Source organism: Castor canadensis, chromosome 3 (assembly GCF_047511655.1).
Source record: "Castor canadensis chromosome 3, mCasCan1.hap1v2, whole genome shotgun sequence".
Lineage (NCBI taxonomy): Eukaryota > Metazoa > Chordata > Mammalia > Rodentia > Castoridae > Castor > Castor canadensis.
The window spans coordinates 31277485-31298289 of NC_133388.1; the positions used below are offsets into that span (position 1 = coordinate 31277485).

The 20805-nt window shown below is 39.9% G+C and overlaps 1 protein-coding gene across 20 annotated transcripts in view; it reads right to left on the minus strand.

Annotated features, from left to right (window-relative positions):
- The window catches only part of Ttll5 (tubulin tyrosine ligase like 5), a 264716-nt gene that overhangs the window by 69752 nt on the left and 174159 nt on the right, over positions 1-20805 (minus strand). For 18 of the 20 annotated variants that reach the window (XM_074067497.1, XM_074067496.1, XM_074067492.1 and 15 more), the window contains one exon: positions 1201-1396. In XM_074067497.1, coding sequence (XP_073923598.1) covers positions 1201-1396 — 196 coding nt within the window. Of the gene's footprint in view, positions 1-1200; positions 1397-20805 lie in introns of those variants that run through there. The other 2 variants (XM_074067503.1, XR_012446084.1) reach the window with 2 other exon arrangements.

Genomic DNA, 20805 nt, shown 5'->3' on the forward strand with positions numbered 1-20805 from the left:
AAGGCAAAAAATTTTCCTCCATAATGCTTTTCCTTCATGATGTTTTTTTCTTTCCATGGTCCTAAAAGCAATGGAGCCAGCTGACCACAGACTGAAATCTCTAAAATCATGAACCAAAACAAATCTTTAAGTTGATTTTCTCATATATTTGTCACAGTGATGGAATGAATTAATTCAGTAGTTAAAAAAATAAAGATCAGGGAGTAATGACAATTGTTTTACTTAGAGAATTAAAAAATTTTTGAAATTTTGCCTTCATCTTTGAATAAATATAATTCTGCAAAAACTGATGCACAATATGTACTACATTTTTTATTTAAAAAAGAAGCAAATGACAAGAGATTGAACTGATAAAAGGTATTTCTTCTATAAGCAAATATAAGCAAAGCTCATAGAATCAGTATTGACTCAGCCCAATAACCATACTGCAGAACAGGGTAGTTGATTCTAACAATAATCCTGACTCATAATGAAAAATTTAACTCTTTATGGCCTGGCTTTTTTGAGGCCACCCTTTTTCTGTAATTGGGCCCATACTGATACTAACATAGGTCCTCATGCATATACTCAAGAGTTACTGTGATATCATAGACAGTGAGTAAGGAATCAACATTTCCCTATGTGTAAGTTCCACAACAGCAAAGATGTTTGTATGGAGGCTCACTGTTTCAGCCCTACTGTTTAAAACAGTGCTTAGCATATGAAAGACACTGGATAAACCTTCATTGAATGAATAGTTGTTCTTTACAAAAGACTAGCAACCTAACTTGGGACTGTTTCCGATGGGAAAAACTTTCAAGTTATTTATGCCTTGAAAATCCTGATAGATCATTAAGGATTAATATGTACTCATGTATGCAAAAGTCTATGAAGGCAGAGAAGTACTACATGTAAAAATAAAGATGTTTAAAATGCTCTGTTTAGATATCTGGGAAGTATAAACATAAAGATAACAATGGAGATTTTTGTATATTCAAATAAAAAACCCATGTCAAATACTGGTTCAGCATCCTCTTCCAGCAAAGTCAATGTTCTGGGATGAGATGCTTGACAGCTCTGGGATGAGACGCCCATGAACCATCCAAGCCAGCCAGGCTGGTGCTGGGAAACTAACCTTTCATTGTCCATTCATTCACCTTAACTTTTTTTTCAGTAGCAGAAGGAGGATATTAACAAATGGAAACACTTTGCTTGAATTACCTGGTGCCGGGCTCGACTCTGGTCCAGAAGCTGCCGGGACTGAAGTTTTTGTTGTTCAAGTTGCTGGAGGGCGAAATGGAGTTGGTAACTGCCTGCTGTGGGATGATACTTGTGCTGGGGAACCACCCCTGTAGCCTTGCTATATGCGTTGTTCTCTACTTCAACCTCCCAAGCAAAGCCACCTGTTTGGAGGCTCCTGAAGAGAAAAGAAAGATTTCTTAGAGTGGTAACATGAACAATCCAAAAGAAGGAAGGGAAATTTCTCAGACATTTTCCCATTATAGTACCAGATGCAAGTTGGAATTACAAATCTACTTATGAGATAAATTATCTGACTTCTCTGCTAAATCATGGTTTGGTAAACTTCAGGTCTCTCCTTTAGTTTCCCAACTTTTCTCAGATAAAGAGATTTACAAATACCTAGTTAAGGATACATCTATGAAAGGTATTCTGAAGTCCATGGATGAAAGGTTTTTTATTCCTATCATCTCACCTCTGCTATGTCATATTCCTTGCTCAGGGATGGGGTGCTTTGACCCCATAGTTAAGTTGCTCAATTACATGCTACCAGCTAACCTTCTTGGAGAACAGTGCCCAAAAGCTCAGAGCTTATTTATTAATTGTTTTGATAATAATGAATGACACCCAATCTTCAGTGATCCCTCTGGAAATGCCTCAATGTATATATGTGTGTGTCTGTGCATGTGTGTGTATATGTATATATATAAATGCCTAAATATATTAATGAAATGTTAACATTGTTTACAAAGTGGAATGCTGAGTGTGAGTAAGACAGATTACATGGTTAGGAAAGGAAGAGCCAGAAGAAACTACTATCTCTTTTCTCATTAGTGAGGAAAGAGAAGTTGACTGAAGATAACAAGAAACAGACTGAATAGTTAAAGGCACCGAGTGAGCTGTAAGTGGAATGAGAGGCAATGGAGAAAGGTATTCAGGTTTAAACGAAGAGGAAGTCCAAGGCAGGAGTGGATCCCCAATGAACAAATGGAGGGGACAGGTGAAAAAGCAGGAACTTCTCTAGCTGAATAATCTTGAGACTTCCATGCTAATTAGGTCTTGCTGGAATCTAGAATGAAACTATTATTTATGATCACTGAACTAAAGGTCAGAAAAATCATCCATAGTGATTATGCTTCCATTCCTGCCTTGCTGGTTATAGAAGTTTCTAGCCACAGGGAGCAATCTAGACACAGTAATTAGATCTCAAAGGAGTGATGCAATATGTAACATATCAGAATTCATCTCACTGGGTAGCTGGATTGGTTTTTTTGTTTGTTTGTTTTTTGGTGGAACTGAGGTTTGAATTCAGGACTTTGCACTTGAAAAGTAGTGCTCTACACCTCCAATCTACTTTGTTCTGGTTATTTCTCACATGGGTCTTGAGAACTGTTTGCCTGGACTGGCCCCAAACCATGATTATCTCAACCTAAGACTCTCAAGTTGCTAACTAGGATTATAGGCATCAGTCACCAGTGCGTGGCTACTAGATTGGTTTCATTTACTAAAACCTGTTTTAATAACAAACATTCCCAGGAGGCATTCATTTTAATGCGTGGAGTCTGAAACTCAGTCCCCTTATTTGGGAAGCTCATGCACAGGTTCTCAGGTATGTAAGCTGAGGGAGGGTAGAACAGTGGGCAAGAGAAAATCACATAAGAGACTTTGGATAAAAACAAGTGTTCTTCCAACTGCACACATACTGAACAGACTGGTACATCATATACTTTTATAATGAAATCTGTCTTTAATCTCATCAGTAACATAAGCTCAGTGTGCAAATCACAAAAGGAAGTTTCTCAAGTAAGCAGAATTTTTTAGTAAAGAGGTGGGAATTTTTATAGTGCAACACTGGCCAGGGGTGGAGGTGCCCAGCTGTGTAATGTAATAAATGCCACAAGAAACTTGCTTGCTTTGAATAACAGTGGGGTGACTCAGACCACAGTATCTCACAAAGGCACAAGCCTACAGTCTGCAAGTGTGACAGTGAACAACACAGATAAGGTCAGGTACACAGAACCTATGTACAATAAACTCATGTCTGAGTTTATAAATCTAAATAGTCCTTTGTACAACACCTTTCATTTCCACCCCAAAATTCCAACTCATTTTCTTGATCTTGAATTCATTCTATTTCAGTAGTATTACATTTTCTACCCCACAAAAATTTTTGAGAATCAATCATTCTCTCTAAAATTTCATCAGATTCATTACCCAAATAGTTGAGACCAGAAGAGTTTTGGCTTTTGGCCTATATTTTTTTTTTTAAGTACTTGCCTATACTTAATAAGATATCTTGGAGAAGGTACTCAAGTTTAAACAGGAAATTTACATGTTTCATATATACGTTATACTCAAAAATGAGGCTCAAGCCTAAGAGTTCGAGGTCAGCCTGGGCAACATACCAAAACACCATGTCAAAAATAAAACAAACAAACAAAGAAAAACCACAAATGTAACTAATAGGAAGCAGTATGGCTTTTTTTTTTTTTAAATACTGCATTCTCTTATCAGCCCATCCATTAAGAATTTCCATCACGAACTTTGCCTGACTTTCTACATCACAATGCAGTATGGCAGGATAAAATGTTTCTCTCTAACTGCCCTTCCTGCTGCGTATCTCCCAACCTCCAGCCAACACAAGGAAGGGCCATTCTTCTCCCTCTGGCTTATTATCTGTTCCATCAAATGGATATGGGTTTTAGGAAACTTGGAAGAAATCTGCAAAACCTTGGCATGCAGTTGCATCTTCCAAAAATACATGCTTTCAGCATCAAGATTTTCTGAGAGTGTTGGGATGCCACCAGAGTGGTGGATGGGGTGAGGCAGAGAACTGTGACAGTTGTACATGGGGTGTGAGTCCACTGCCCATTTCCCCAGCCCACGCTCCCAATCCCCACCAAATAGGGATGCCCTTGCTCCTCCTGAGGGAGTTGGGAACTCTGTGGGTGTGCTTTCTCCATTGTCACAATGATGGGGGAAGGGGTGTTACTGACATTTAGTAAGTGGAGGTCAATCTGCCTAGCAAGCATTAGAACCCGAGTTCAAACCCTAGTAGCACAAAAAACCAAAACAACAACAACAAAAAACCCAAAATAAGTGGTGGTCAAGAGTACTAAATAACCAGAAATGCAAGGAACAGTTCTGTACTCAAAAAATGTGTGCTGCTCAAAATTTAGACACTGCTTCTGATGACATGACAAACACAGAGACACTTTCAGGAATGCATGGATGTCTGAGGACAGCAGAGGCTACTATTTTCTACTGTAAGTTCTATAAATTCTCAGTCACAAGCAAAGTAGTCCAGGCACACAGTAAGCACACCAAATCCTTAGATGACAGAAAGACTCTCAGGAGTAATACAAAGCACTGCTGGCCAGGAAAGACGCTATAGGATCAGAGAGGCACTGTGAATATGGCAGGGATCTCCCTTGGATTTGGGTGTATTTCCTGTTAGAAGTAAAGCCAGTGGTGGTCCGTTTTCAAGGATGTTGTGGAGGCAGGCCAACTGATAAGGGAACTTAAACTGAGAGAGATAAACCATGATAAAATGAGGAGATGGGTAAAAACCATGCACATGCCAGAAAGCACACATCACAGAGAGACCTTCCCATCACAAGGATAAAAATTTGACCAATCCCAAAAGAGGAATATCTTAAAATAACCCAACAGGAAATTTGACAACATACAGGAAGAATGTACACTCCACAGTACTCAGCCAATGAGGAGCCAGGGTAGGAACTTGCACACTAGGGATAAAATATCCATTCTAATTGCTCTGGGCATGCCTGCTTATCAGACACCCGATCTCACAAGACCATCATTAAAGTGTTGCTTTTGCTGTACTCAATGTGTCTGTGAGTCCATTCTTTGAGTTTGGACAGGTGAGTGTATTTCTCACATTTCCAAGGACACAATTAGTATGGTTCTGCATGGAATGAAAACTGTGTCCCCCATTAGGAATGCCTCTTAGGGCAGGTGGGCTCTGGTTATATTCACAGAGACCAAGTGGATGAGGAGTGTATAAGCAGGGCCTTTAGTTCACGTACCTTTATTATCCTTACATTTTCCTCATTGGCAAAATGCAAATTTAACAGTAGCTATCTCATAGGACTGTTACAGGAATTAATGAGTTTACACAAGTGGAAGTACTGACAAAAATGTATTTCTACAAATAGTATTATTGCTATTATTCCTTTCCCAGCCCAACAATTTCATTTTTAATGCTGTCAGAGTCTTACAGTTCTATGAGGTAGGATACAGAAAACATAAACTTAGCCTATTTACTACACACACAGTTGGATCACTAGCCCTTAAACCTAAAACCTAACTATCATAAAGTCTCTAGAAGAAGACACACCAGAATGTCTTTGTAACCTGTGGTAGGCAAACATTTCTTAGGCAGGACAAAAAAGCTCTGATCATAAAAGAAAAAAAATGAGAAACTGAACTGAAAATGAAATGTTGCCATTTATAAATCCGTGGCCATTTTATCCTCAGACCTCACTTGAGAAACTTCCAAGGACAGCCCTGCCCTTAACAGAAATTCCCACGCTCTAAGGCAGCCCCACCCCTACCAGAGACTACTGCACATGCGCTAACTTCCTTATCTTCCCCCTTCTATAAAAGCCACGCCTGGCCCAGAATCACTGCTGCACCATCTTTTCCCTGGCCAGCCTGGCAGTTTGGGCCTGCCATTAAACTTTGCTCTATGGACGTGAGTCTTTTCTCATGAGCTTTCTTGGTGAGTGGCGTTTTTTCCTAACATTTGGTGCCGTGACTCGGATCAGGGTGCACTGACCTTGCTCTCCTGGTCTCCCCCACCCCATCCCGCTCTCTCTCTTTCTCTCTCTACTCCCATTCCCTTCCTCCAGGATCAGAGCTGCTTTGCTGGAACCCCCAATCCTAGAAAGTGCTGCTCCCTCACTAGCTCACAGGGAAATTCCTCCACCCCAGCACGCCTCCAATTGCCATCCACAACCAGTCAATCTTCCCTCAAGTTCCTCTCTCTCTCTCTCTCTCTCTCTCTCTGACTATTTCTCGCACACAGAGCCATGATCTCTCTCTCATTTCCTTGAAATCCTAGCACTAGCTCTCAGCTCGCTCCCGTCCCTGGGAACCGGGTTCCCCAATAGGGACTGTGGACCCCCCGTGGTGAAGACATCCTCTGGGTTCTCTCTCTCTCTCTCTCTCTCTCTCTCTCTCTCTCTCTCTCTCTCTCCTGAGGACCTGATATTTTAGGGATGCCCACCATATCTCTCCTCAGGTCAGGCCTCACCATGAGAGTTGGACCATTCAAAATTCCTTCAGACTCCCCAATGGGATGTCTTCTGGCCAATCTTGGGCCCCTACACCTCACGCCTGATCTTAAGCCCCGAAAGCTCATTTTTCTCTGTAATCAGGCATAGCCCCAATACCCATTAGACAATGTCTCCAAATGGCCACTAAATGGCACTTTTGATCCCAATATTTTAAAGGATTTATACAATTTCTGTGAGCACGCTCGTAAATGGAAGGAAATACCCTACGCCCAGTCCTTTTCCTGTCTTCACACCAAACCATCCCTCTGTACTTCCTGTTCCCCTGCACAGGTTCTATTAGCCTCTAAACCAGCTTCTAAACGAACCAAATCCTCTCCCGAACCTCCTCCTTCCCCATGTAAGCAGACTTCTTGCGCTGCTCAGGCTGCTTGTCTCTTCCTATCTTCCTGGGGGACTTTCCCATCATGGTGTCAAGCCAGCCACTCCTTGCCAACTCTGGCCTCAAGGCGATTCCAGCTCTGGGAGAGCTCATGCTCCCTCCCTGTGGGCTGAGACCAAGCCGAGGGTTTATTTAGTTACGCCTCATGCTACGTTGTGGAAGTCCTGTTTGATTATGGCATCTGATGACTGCTTCTCTTTCCCCCACTCCTGTCTAATGCCCCTTTTTCCTGAGACAGCAACCAGAGAGTGGAGCTGAAAGTGTTCCAGTACCAGTCAATGGGAGAGACCTAGAAACACGGGTGATGGCTAATCCCTCAGGCATGTGTCATACCTCCAGTCTCTGTCTTCCCCTCCCTTACTTAAGATGTCAGGACACCTTTTCTGCTTCCTCCATGGTCTCACCGCATGTCCTCTGTCTCTGTCTGCCTTCCCCTCCCTGGGCTTACTGGGATCCTGCATCCCATGAAAAACTTGTAGCATGATACCTTATGACTTAAGTTATTCCAACTAGTTTGCCAGGCATCTCAGTCTAAAGTAACTTTAAATCAGCTGCTTTACAGAAAGCACTTATAAAAAAACTATAGCTGCCACGTTAACACCCTAACTCCACCCTCACAAGGGGAGGAGGGAAAACAAATAAGCATACTTGTACACAGTAGGAACGCCTGCCATAGCTAAGAGAATCCACAGGCCAACCCAACACACATAGTAGGCTGCCAGCCACATATGGTGGTAGCTGCGGCCCACCACCACTTCCCCTAGAATAAACACTCCCAGAGTACACAGGAAGCGGGGAGGGGTGACAGGCTCACTTGTCCCAGGTGTGTGTGGAGGGGGTCGGTGCCTTGCACAAGCCCTGCTCCTAGCCCCACCTCACACCTCGGGGCACCAGACCCAGCCCTTGTAAGCCAATTGTTAGCTTAAGGTTGTAGTCCCAAAAATAACAAAATGGACATTACTGTAATAAACTTCTCATTTAAAATTTTCTATACTTTCGGCCTCAACAAAAATTTTTCCCTCCAAATATTAACACTACTTGTCCCATATGGTACTGTTATTGGCCGGGGATGCCCTCTGAATGTCCTTCTCTAACTTTACAGACAATTTATTCCTTTGTTAAAAAGGTAGCTTTTATTAAAGAGGCTGCCTGCTGTTAGCTAAAAGACAGGATCCTAACGTTTTGTTCTTTCTAGATGGGACCTGCATCTTCCAGTCATCTGGCTGGTAGATGTTGGAAGCTTTGTACTGAGGCCTGGCCTCAATATGCCTTGGGTGACCAAGAGAAGTGGCCTTCACAGGGTTCCTTAAATTACAATACCATACTCCAGTTAGACCTTTTCTATAAAAGGGAAAAAGTGAACTGAGGTCCCCTATACAAATTTTCTTTCATCTCAGATTGGCTCCACAATTGCTATTTAGATACTCAAATGCTGGCCATTCTTTGTAAGCCACAGGCTAAACATGGAAAGGAGGACCAGAAAAGCCCCTTATCAATGACAAGGCCCACCCCTACTGCTCCACCCTCTGCCCTACCTTCTAAGCCACCCCAATATTCAGAACCTCCTAATGGGTGCTTCCCCCTTCAACAGGCAATGGTAGGAAGAGGGCAAATCTATGTCCCCTTCCAGCTATCAGATCTAAGGGAAATTTAAAAACATCTGGACAGCTATACTGATGCCCAGACAAATACATTCAAGCCTTTATCTCTGTAATCCAAACCTTTCAACTGACATGAAAGGATATTATGCTTCTACTAGACCAGACTCTTTTCTCATTAGAAAAGCAATGGGTTCTGGCCCAGGCCACTCAGGATGGAAATGATTACCATTTACAATAAGCCTCAATATTAATGGCACCTGGAAATGAGGGAATAAATGTGCATACCTACAAGGGCACAGGCAGTCCCCTTAACAGATCCACACCAAAAGGGGCTGGTGATATGGCTCAAGCAGTAGAGTGCCACTTTGTAGGCATAAAGCCCTGAATTCAAATCCAGTACAGCCAAAGACAAAAAAGATATCTGAGGCTGAGGAAGTAGCTCAGTGGGAGAATGCCCAGCATGTGCAAAGCCGTGGGTTCAATTCCCCAACATTGCTAAATTTTTTTTAAAAAGTGGTAAGAAAGATAAGTGGCATTAATGTCACTTCAGCTATCTCATAGTGGAAGAAAGTAGCTTAACCTAGACCAGATCCCTCATTCTTCAAGTGAGGAAACTGAGGCCCAGAACAGTTCAGAGACCTGCTCTCCAGAGTATCAGGTGTCAATGTAAAATAACTTTGCTTTATAGCAACGCTCTAAAGAAAATCCCCTTACCTTTCTACAGCATCTTAAGGACGCTATCAGAAAGCATACCACAATGGACCCAGAGTCACAGGTGAGAGAGGCTCTCCTCAAAGATAAATTTCTAACACTCAGCCCCAGATATTCGTAAAAAACTCAAAGTCTGTGGCTGAAGGAGAAAAGTCATTAAACCAAGTAATACAGCTAGCCATGTCTGTATTTATAGCTATGTCTGTATGTCCAGGACCTTACTAACAAGAGAGAAAAAGATAACAGACACCATGGCTTCACTGCTGCTCTCAGAGGTGGCCCCACCTGACTGGGGCCTGCATCCTGAACTTGTTACCATGGTGGACAGGAGGGGTACTTTGAGAGGATGTTCAAAAGGGGGAACGGCATGGGAGACAGCCCTGCCCCCAACCGGGACCCTGCCCTCTCTGCAAAGGTAACCACTGGAGATCTAAGTGCCCCCGCCTCCAGATGGAAGGTGAGGTGCCGCCTCCTATGGATTGATGGGTCCCACCCCCCTGTCCACTCTCCACTTCTTGGCATCGATGTTGAGGAGCCTCGGAATAGCCATGATGGCAGAAAAACAAAAGATCATTTTCCTGCTAGACAGTGGAGCTCATTTCTCTGTCTTACCTTTCTCTCCCAGTCCCCGGTCCAATGACAAGGTTATCATTCGGGGCATATCTGGCAAGCCCCTAGAGCGCTATTTTACCCGGACTCTGGCCTGCTCTTGGGGAGACCTTCTCTTCTGTCACTCTTTCCTCATAGTACCTAAAACTCCAATGTCCCTGCAGGGACAGGATTTACTATCTCAACTAAAAACTCAAATTCTCCTCCCCCCAGGCAGCTATTTCTGCTGCCCCCTCCTTCAGGAACAAATAGATTCCACAATGTGGACTGATGAGATGAGTGTAGGGTGAGCCTGGATGGCCCTCCCTATTCAAATAAAACTCAAAAAATCCCTCACAGTTTCCACACCCAAAACAATATCCTCTCAAGCCTGAGGAATGATGAGGCCATATACCTATCATAAATTCCTTAAAAAAACCAAAAAAGCAAAAAAACCAAGGGCTACTAATTAGTTGCTCCAGCCCATGTAATAAATTTAAAATTCTATAAAAGTTAATTTTAAAATACAAGGTTACAAAGTAAACAGCTAGAAAGGATATAGATAGGTAGTGAATGTATTTTTTGAGAAGTTAAAGGAAAAATGAATGTTTGTTGGATGAGAAAGGATTTTGTCAAGAAGGGTTTATCCTAAAGATTGTTCCAAATAGGATAGATAAGGACAAGCCATCAAAAGGTTTAGTATGTTATATTAAGGTCTGAGTAAATTTTAAAAGTGTATAATAAAAAGCTTTGGTATGTGATAAAGTTAAAGTTGACTATTAAGAGTTACCTAAAAGATTTTTAGGGTCATGTCAAACTAAAATCAAATTCTCTATGTCTATAAAATAACAAGGTTATCTTAATATTGTTCTGCTCTGAGTAACTTCTACAAAAAACCATTACAGAAAAAGATTTTATCAAAAAATTATTTGTGTTTTCTGCTGATCTTGTCAAGCTTTAAATACTACTAAATCAGAGTTCATTTACATATTTGCTTATGTGTCTTAAATGACCACCTTGTAACAGTGTAGTGTCTATACTTTATCTAAATATGGTACAAACATTTACAAAGTTACATAAAAATGAGCTAGAGCTCTCTTTTATCCAAGAGTGTTACACTTAACCTAAATCCTGACAGCCCCTGCCTCCCACAGATCACATACCTAGGTGTGGCCTTAAAGGGACAGACTCACTCCCTGAGTCATGAGTAAATCAACCCAATCTTCTGTTTCCCTCTCCCCCATACCATAAAGCAGCTTAGAGCTTTCTTGGGAGTTACAGGATTTTACAGAATTTAGATCCCTAGGTATGTAGTCCCTGAACAGACACCTTTTTATGCTCCTCCTAATATTTCTATTTGGGTCTGAAATAATGTATGGCCACCCATTTCTCTTAGAAAACTTGCCTCCAACAGACTGTTCCTCTGGCTGACTACTACCTTATCTTAACCTTCTCAAGGAACTTCTCAGAGAGCATGCAGACCAGATCCAGCTCCACCCTATAACAATTTCTGTTAAACCAGGGGATCTTGTTCTCATAAAGGATCTTCTATCCTCTCCATTGGGACTTTGGTGGACCAGCCCTCACCTGGTCATTCTCACGACACCCACTGCTGTCAAGCTCAATGGGATCCCCCAGTGGCAGCACCTCTCAAGGAACAGTTAAAAAAATGGAGAAAGGAATTGGAGAACCCTTCAAATTGTCTAGGGAACAACATTTCACAGTGGTTCTCCTGGCCAATGCCCATCCTAGTGCCTATGTTTCTTGCTCTCCTATTCTTAAGCTTCCTCCCTTGTATCATACTGCATGTCTGTTATTGATAATCAACAGTTCAACCAGGTGTACCTCCAGGGATACCAACCCACCAGGACGCCACAGGAGTCTGAGGATCGTGCCCCATACAGTGCCCCCTGTCAGCAGGAAGCAGCTAAGAGGCTGACGCTTCGCCCCAATTCCTGATCCCCAGCCCCTACCCTCATCATTATTAAAGAAAAATGGTGGAATGAAAGAACAATAATGTCACCATTTATAAATTGGTGGTCATTTTATCCTCAGACCTCACTTGAAAGACTTCCAAGGACAGCTCCACCCTTAACAGAAATTCCCATGCTCTAAGGCAGCCCCACCCCTACCAGAGACTACCGCACATGCCCTAACTTCCTTAACCTCCCCCTTCTATAAAAGCCACGCCTGGCCCAGAATCGCTGCTGCGCCATCTTTTCCCCCCGGCCAGCCTGGCAGTTTGGGCCTGCCATTAAACTTTGCTCTATGGACATGAGACTTTTCTCGTGAGCTTTCTTTGTGAGTGGCATCTTTACCTAACATGAATTTTATTTAAAAAATTATGCTTATCAAAAGACATCACTAAGAAAATAAACAAGTAAGCCCTGCCCTGGGGAAAATATTTGCAATATATATACGTGACAAAGGATTCCTACTGATAATATATAAAGAAGTACTTAGTGTTAATTACTGATTTCAACAACAGACTATCCAATTAAAAAAATGTGTAAAAGATTTGACTCCTTACAAAAGAAATATATTATATATAAATGCCCAATAAGCACATAAAAAGTTTTTAACATCAGCAGTCATCAAGGAATGAAAATAACATTTTATATCTATTAAAATGACTAAAACCAAACAATTTGTTGGTGATCATGTGGAACAACTAGAACCCCCACACATTGCTGACAAGAGGTATAAAAGAATACAATAGTCTCAGAAAAATACAGGTCAGTTTGTAAAGTTAAATATATATTTACATGAACCTACAATTCTACTCTGAGATACTTACCCGAAATAAATGAAAAGGCTTGCCGAGTGGCTCAAGTGGTAGTCCTTGCCTACCAAGCATGAGACCCTGAGTTCAAACCTCAGTGCAGCCAAAAAAAAAAAAAAGTTGTAAAAGATTTTTCATTGAATTTGTGTTCATAACTGTCAAAATACCCACCATTATAAAAATGGATAAATTGTGATATATTCATATGATGTATTATTATTCATTAAAAAGGATTGGACTACTAATATGAGCAACAAAATAGAGGAATGTAAAAAAATCACTGTGTTGAATGAAGGCAGACACAAAAGAGGACACATGGTATGCTCCATTTAAATAAAAAGTGCAAGAAATAGGCAAAACTAACAGGGTGAGAAAGGTCTGAAAAGGATTATCATGGGAAGGGATAATCCCATTGGCTGGATAAAGACATGAGAGAATTTTGAAATGTGACGGAAATATTCTATATGTTGTGTTAAGTGGTGGTTACACAGATATATAAATTATTGAAGTTCACCAAATTGTACATACAAATGTATGCATTTTGGTTCATGTAGATTATACTTCAACATGTAAACAAAAATTATAGCATTTTCATTAAAAAAATTAGTTACTATTTCCTGTTGTGTGTGTGTTGTATCATTTTCCTGATTTTAGTTAAAAATTACTTTTTATCTTCATATACTTTCCAATTCTGGGATCATATGGTAAGGTATGCCTAAGGAGTTGTTTCATTTCAGTGCAGTTCAACCCATATTTACTGAATACTGCTTGTAGGTGCTTAGAGAATACCAAGAAGAAAAATATATAGTTCTTCATGTGGATGAGAAAAGTCAGGAATGGCAGGATTTTGGAATATGTGGTATTTACACAGTGGTTTAAAGCCTAGGAGGTACAGTATTATCAGGAGAGAGTCCAGAGGAGCTAATCTACCTGATAGTAATGTGATGAAAATCCTATTAGTTTAAAGGATGAAATAATCTGGCATGAAGATCTGAAGAAGTGAGAGGAATACAAGCAGAGTGACAATGATATAACTGAACACTGTGGGTGAAAGGTAGAAAGAAAGCTTGGTTCTGAAAAACTGAGTGTGCAGATATATTATGCCATGAAAGGTCACGTGCAGTTAAGAGTCCAAGGGTCAGGATAGTTAAGTTTTAGCATTAAAATTGCACACTGGAGACTCTGTGAAGAAAAAACAAATATACTTACAAAATGTATTCAATGACTGAGAACTATTTTCACTAGTGAAAAAATAAAAGTCAAGTTGCATTTAGACACAAATTCAAATCTAGTAACACTGAAACCATCTACTAGCAAATCTTAATCTGCAAGTTAAATTATACATTAGCTATAACTGCTGGTAACTGTGGACTGGGAACATTGACAGCTAGCCAAGTGAAATTCATGCCTAACATTATTTAAGTGAGTTAGATGGATCTGTCAAGAGAGTTCAAGCTCTTCTTGACAGGTGCTTTGATTCTTAGAGAATTTATATACTGGAATCTCATTTTAAAACAATCTCTAAAAATGTTACAGGTATACTAAAGAAATGGATTTTTAAAAAAATCTTTGAGTTTGCTCCTTCACATAGGACTATATTTTATCTTTTTTGTTTTGAATCTCTGGAGTCATGCTGAGATGGTTCTTCTGCAGGAAGAGTTAAAGGATAACAAAAAGAGTACTGGAAATACTGAAAAGCCCAGAAATAATCTGGGAAAAAAAATCACGTATTTGATGACTTATATGCTAAGTTGAAAGCACACATCTATATGAAATTCTAACTGCAAGCTGGGCTTCATACTTGAGAACAGGGTGAAAGGGCTTAAAAAATATTTTGTGTATATGATATGACGAAAGGCTCTTGGGAAAGGACTAAAGGAATAATGCAAAAAAGGAGGCAAAAAGAAGTAACAAGTTTTGAGTGCTGGAAACAAATCAAAATCAAAGGAAGAGCTGGTTAGTGAGAGAATTCTGGACTAGTAGAGGCCTTGTATACCTGGATGCACATCACAGTCTCTGAACTGGACCACCCTAGAAAGGAAGGAAGTAGCTTAGGGACCTAGAGTTGGGACTGAGAACAAGACTGCTAAGTTCAAACCCTGCCTCTACTACTAGAAGCAACATGTTTATTGTCTCTGCACCTTGGTTTTCTCAGCCATAAGATGGGAATAATGATCAATTCCACTTCAGATAGGGCTGATCCAAGAATTAAATATGGTAATTCACATAAAGCAATTAGCATTATGTCTGGCATATATAATAAATGCTCAATAAATGTTAATTACAATTATTAACATTCTTTCCAAGGAAAGTGAACCTAAGCTTTTGGATGGGGTGAGGGGATACAATAGAGGCACTAAGGAACAGGTGTGAGCAATTCTATTACTTCTGAGAAAGAAGACAGATGAAGCTGCATGTACAATCCTCTTACCAAACACCATAGTCATGTGGGATAACTTGGGAATAAGGGAGGGGAGAGAAACCAGTGGATACAGAAAAGGTCTCGAGAGTCACTCGGCATGTATGCAAAGGAGGACTTTACCCCTCAGGGACAGCTGTGGCATGGCAGCCCCTGCTAGTGAGGACTTCCTCTGATAGAAGTCTGCTGCTCCTGGCCAAACCAGTTGGACAATGTGCCAACCATAGGCAGGGGGTTGGCTCCCACAGGGTGAGGGATGAATGAGGGAGATTACCAACACCTCCCTGCTTCTCCCCTCCTCCAAGCCTATATTACCATCAGTGGCTACACTCCCTTTCACTTTTGCAAAATGAAGGAATAGCAGTTTCTTTTTTTAAAGAACAAAAGCAATACATTTTTAATCCTTAAAACCTGAAAAATACAAAAAGATATAAAACAAGTCATATATGACCCAACAACCAAAAATGCCTACTGTAAACATTTTGTTAACTTTTTTTTTTTTTCCTTGAGACAGGGTCTTGCTTATGTAGCCAAGGCTGGACTGGAACTTGCAATCTTCTTGCCTGCCTTAGCCTTCCCAGTGCTGGGATTATAGGAGTACCCTACCACATCCAGATTGTTAACGTGTTATTTCTCCTCCACAGACAGTGATTCTGTACAATCTGCGTTACAGTCTGCTTTAGTCATCTAGTAATAAATTGTGAGCATTTCCCACATAATGGTTTGGGACAATTCTTATTCTGTTACACTTACAGTGAAGCTAAACTCTTAAGTTTTTTCATTCATATTTGAATTTTTAAGCCCAGAGAAGGACTATATGTTTTCTCCTACTAAAAATAGAGGTAGATTCATTATTCTGGTCTTCAAATTATTGTTGTCATTTTGGTGTCATCCAAGGTATAGCACTATTTCATGTCATGTGAAAATAGGATTTATGTGTTTTCTAAACAGATAAGTGCCTAGTGGAGTAGCCCCTTAAGTAAATATGAATGGATAAATGAATTTATTGATAAAAATAGTTACAATGACAGAGTCCCACGGTCTTAATTCCCAAACCCATACTGATTCATTGTTTGGTACAGTTATAAGCTTAGTTACCAAATATCCTTAATGATAATATTATCTCATTCACATTTCTCTTTTGTGTCCACAAGGTTTCACTGTTCCTTGCTGAAACCCAGCTACAGTCATTCTTTGTTAGAACCCTTTTCTTCTCTTACTAAAGTAATTCTGCCTTGAAGGAAAATGAAGTTAGTCTAGCATGACTTATTTTTTTTTCATGAATCAATGCCAGGCTTAAGCGATTCCCTTTTTGTTCTCTAAGGGCTGTCAAATCATTGGCTTGCTAATCTGTTAGATTTTGGCCTGAAACTGACATCTCAATTACTGGTTTATATATGCAGCATCTAATATATCTCTGTCTCTCCCCTTCCTTTCCCAGAGTATGAGCTCCTTCTTTGCACATTAATCATACACTGAATTACTATCACAAGCAGTAGAGACATAAATCAGGAATTAGTAATCACAAGAACTGTTCTTCTTTGGACATAGTAATTCAATAGAGAAAAATAAGATTAATTCAATAGCTTGACTCTTGGTGAGTTCCATTTCCCTTGATGAAATGAGGGTTCAGATAGGACAAAGATGTGCCCTGAAAACTAAAAACCTAACTAAGGAGAAGACTATATCAATTAGCACTTGAAAAATAAATCTGTCCCTCCCCTATTGTTTACTACACATAGAAAGCCTGAAAGCAAGACTGGACAACAGATTAAAATAAAGTGCCTCAAAATCAATGAAGACAAAAAATCAAGAGATTAAGACCATGAGCAAGGTCCAAATAAGATATTAAATTTGAAACAAGCAATTGAGAGGAGCGGCTTCTGATTATTCACTCAATACAGAGAGATATGGCGAAGGAAAAAAGAAGCAGTAGTGATGACAGGAAGATGTCTGGGGAGATATTTTGGTTAACTCTACTTTGATTTTTATTAAATAACTGTGTGACAATGACATAAATTTGAGAAGAACACCCTGAATTATCGTGTCAAAAATCGAGGAGCTGATATACCTGTCCTTTTAAAGTACAGTGAGATCACAGCTAGCTGGACCTCACAATGGATACAGAATATGTACCAGAACTTTGCTGTTTCTACACCTCTACCACTCCATGATGGATGGAATGGTCCCGAGGAGGAGGAAATAAGGACAAAGTTGGATTTCTTAGTACATCTGGCAGAGACTCTGGGAGCAGGCTTTACAGAACACAAAGCTGAATATAAAAACCAACCTTTTAAAAGGTTAAGTTCACAGCCCTGATCTAGAAGGCAATGTAGGATTCTGGGAGTCAACCAGTTATGTAGGCACAGACTCCTGAGTCCTTTATCTATTAGCTTTCTGGATCTGAAAAGACAGATGGATCCTTAGCCTTAGGAACAAGACATGTCTTTGATCCAGCTCTTTATTTTGGCATAGCCAGCATACCACATGAAGTCTGAAAAATGTAGCTGTGAACTAAAAAAGAAGTGAGCAAAGAGTGACCTTTAAGAGAGCCAAAGGAGAACTCCCTGACACCACTTTGTTCAACAATGAAGACAGAGTCTGGCTCAGCAGTATTTCTATAAAATAAAGGGGAAAGGTTGTGCCTTGCAACAATAATGGAGGCATACAGCACAGCTGGCCGTGGAAAAGCTGGACCTCCATCACCTGGCTTTCACACCCTGAAAAGACAAGCCAGCAAAGGCTTTTAGAGTGAATATTAACAGGCAGGTTGTCGAGGGCAGCTGACATGCCGGTTTCCAAGAACTTCCACACTGACTTGCAGCTGGGTTCAAATCTAGTGCATTCAAACAGCTTGCAAAGTGTCACCAATGTAAAATTCCTGCCCCATCACATCATTTCAGCTTCCTTCACTTCTTCTCATTTCCCCAGGAAGCAAAACAGCAGGCAACTTGGCACAGTCAAGTCCACAGCTTTTCTGGCTCCAATAACCTACCTCTGCCCCATCCTTCAATTAGCCAAAGGAAATAAGAAACAACTCCAAAAACTCCACCCTTCTTTTTTTAACCTTCTCCACCTGTCCTTTTTCTTTATAACTAAAGATCTTTTAAAACTGAAATAGGGAAATCATGAAAAGGAATTTTATCAAAAAGTAGTAAGGACAAAGGGGGGATTAAAATATATACTTTTGGCCAAGTATTTTTCCTACTGAAGCACAGATATGAGCTGCTTCTGGGAGCCCATTCCCAAGCTACCTTCAACATATAATCTATGGAAAAAAATCCATCATCATGGGCAGTGGCCTCTTATTGAAGTTCGTGGCACAGCTACAACAGCACGTTTCAGTTATACCAAGACAAATCTACTGAAATTTGCTTAAGATTAACTATAGGGGCTAGTCCCAGAGTCACAGGTGGAAAGGTGGGCACCTGTCTGACAGAATCAGACCATCGAAACAACTACTCCTCAGTTGTTTGCACTGAAAACCACTTCATTACCAGCCCTAGTGAAGGCAGCAGAGGAGAGCACTGTGGTTCTTGAAGCCTGGAAGCCTGGATCAGTAGCATCAGCATCACCTTGGAACTTACTAACAATGACAGCAATTGAGCTTCGTCTCAGGGCTATCCTGTGATTGAGACCCAGCAGAAGGTATGTTAACAAGTCCATTTGGTGATTCTGATACACAAGGAGAATCACCAGCAGAGTGTTAAGGCCATGGATTCTGGATAACTAGGTTTGCCACCCACAGACTATGTCATCTTGGGCAAATCATTTCCTCTCCTCTGAGCTTAGTTCCCCATCTGTAAAATAGGGATGATAATATTTACCTCATAGGGCTATGAGCCCTGAATCAAACTAACACATGTAAAGCTTTTAAAACAGTTGCTGGTACAAAGTAAAAGGTAAGCTATTAAATGAGCTAAGACACATAAAACATTTAGTTATTATTAGCTACAATTATTTATCTGTGATTTTACTTTTGAGGTACAATGGTACATAGCAAAAATTTCTCACAAACCAAAAGGAAGTTTCACATTCCTACAAACTAAAAGCTCCCTTGGTATAAAGAATTAAATCAGCTTTGGTATGAATGTGATAAAAACAGGCAAATACAATTTGTATTTTAGGGATTGAATTCAACATAATCCTTTACCTCTAAAGTTCCAAATTCAGACATTACACTTGGTGAGAAGAAATGCATGATTCATCTATGTCTGTCTTATAGCTTCATTCCCCACTGAGTCCAAAAATGATATAGAAGCTAACAGGGACATCTTTCATTACCTCTTCTTCTTTTTTATATGCTTTTCCTCACATTTAGTTTCCATCTAAAAAAACTATAGTTGTTAAACTATATACTTGTTAACCCATAGCTGGAAATACAGATGAGAGACTTGGTAACCAACACCCGTGTTATCAGGCTCTTGTGAGAAATGAAGAGGACCAACCCCCTAAAAAATTTCCATCCTCTAGATTCATGTTTCCTTACATAATTCCTCCTCATCAAAAATAGACATCCTAATTTGTCTGACCTGATGGTTCAAATCCATGAAGGTGACTTATATCCAGGAAAGTGAGTATACAAAGCAAGTAGAAATTTAATCCACGTTATAAATACAGGTCATACATTTACTGTTAGGTTCTTCAGGCTACTGATGTTTTCTGCCCACATTCAAAGCTTCTAAGTGACATTGGTATTAGTCAAAAGTAAAAAACTGTACAAATCTATAGACTATGATGAAGGTATTTATGTTTGTTCTACTAAATTTTCTCTTTTCACAGAGAGACTGTTTCTCATATGCCACCAGTGACAATTGATTTTCAGAATATTTCTATCTTTCCTTTGCACATTACCATCAATAAACAGGTCTAACTGGTCTGGAACATCATTGTGAAAAGACTAGCATTAATTTTCCTCCACTAAAAGTAGGGAAGTTAAGTTGCCATAGTGAAAAGCATGTGAGCTTTCACATGACAAAGAGCTGGACTCTTGTGCCATCAGTTACTTGACATGCATCCATGCACAAATAATAACATCTTTAATCACTCACACACAAGGATAACAGGCCCATGTCACAGCCATGTTTCAGGAATAAACAGGATAAATCACACAATGCACAGGATCTAACATAAACTGAGCACTCAAGAAATGTTAGTTTCCTTTTTCTTTTCTTTCTTTTGTTCCTCTTTTTAACAAATAACAGAATAGACTCTTATTTTAAAATTAGGAAGAAATACTTTTGAATTAATACTAAGTTGTAGGGCATTTTAAACAACATAAAATTAATTTTTAAATTTTAAAACATTATGACGATAAAAATGTATGAATACTAAAAAGCGTAAAGAAGGAAGAAATTGTTACCCATAATACCATGCACAACCAAGGTAAGCACTTCAACCTATTTCATTCCAGTCCTATTCCAGTATATCATGATTATATTATTCTGCTCTTATCATTTAACACCAATGCCAACATAAAATGAACACATTTCATTTATTTATTTGAATGTGTGCATATTTTTTAAATTGAGAAAAAACTCCTGCTACTCCTTAAACTCTGTATGCTGCTGTTCTGGAACAAGACACCAGCATTAGCTTTAGAGAGGAAAAGTAAGGGAACAACTTCTTATGAAGGAAAATCAAGAAAGGTTTCAAAGTAGAAGTGACATTTTACCTGGGTCTCAAAAGATGACCAGCAGCTTGTTCACTGGAAAAAAAATTCCAGGAGAAGGAGCAGTATATAAAAGAGCAGGGAACAATGGGCAGGTCAATGTGGTCAAACAGAG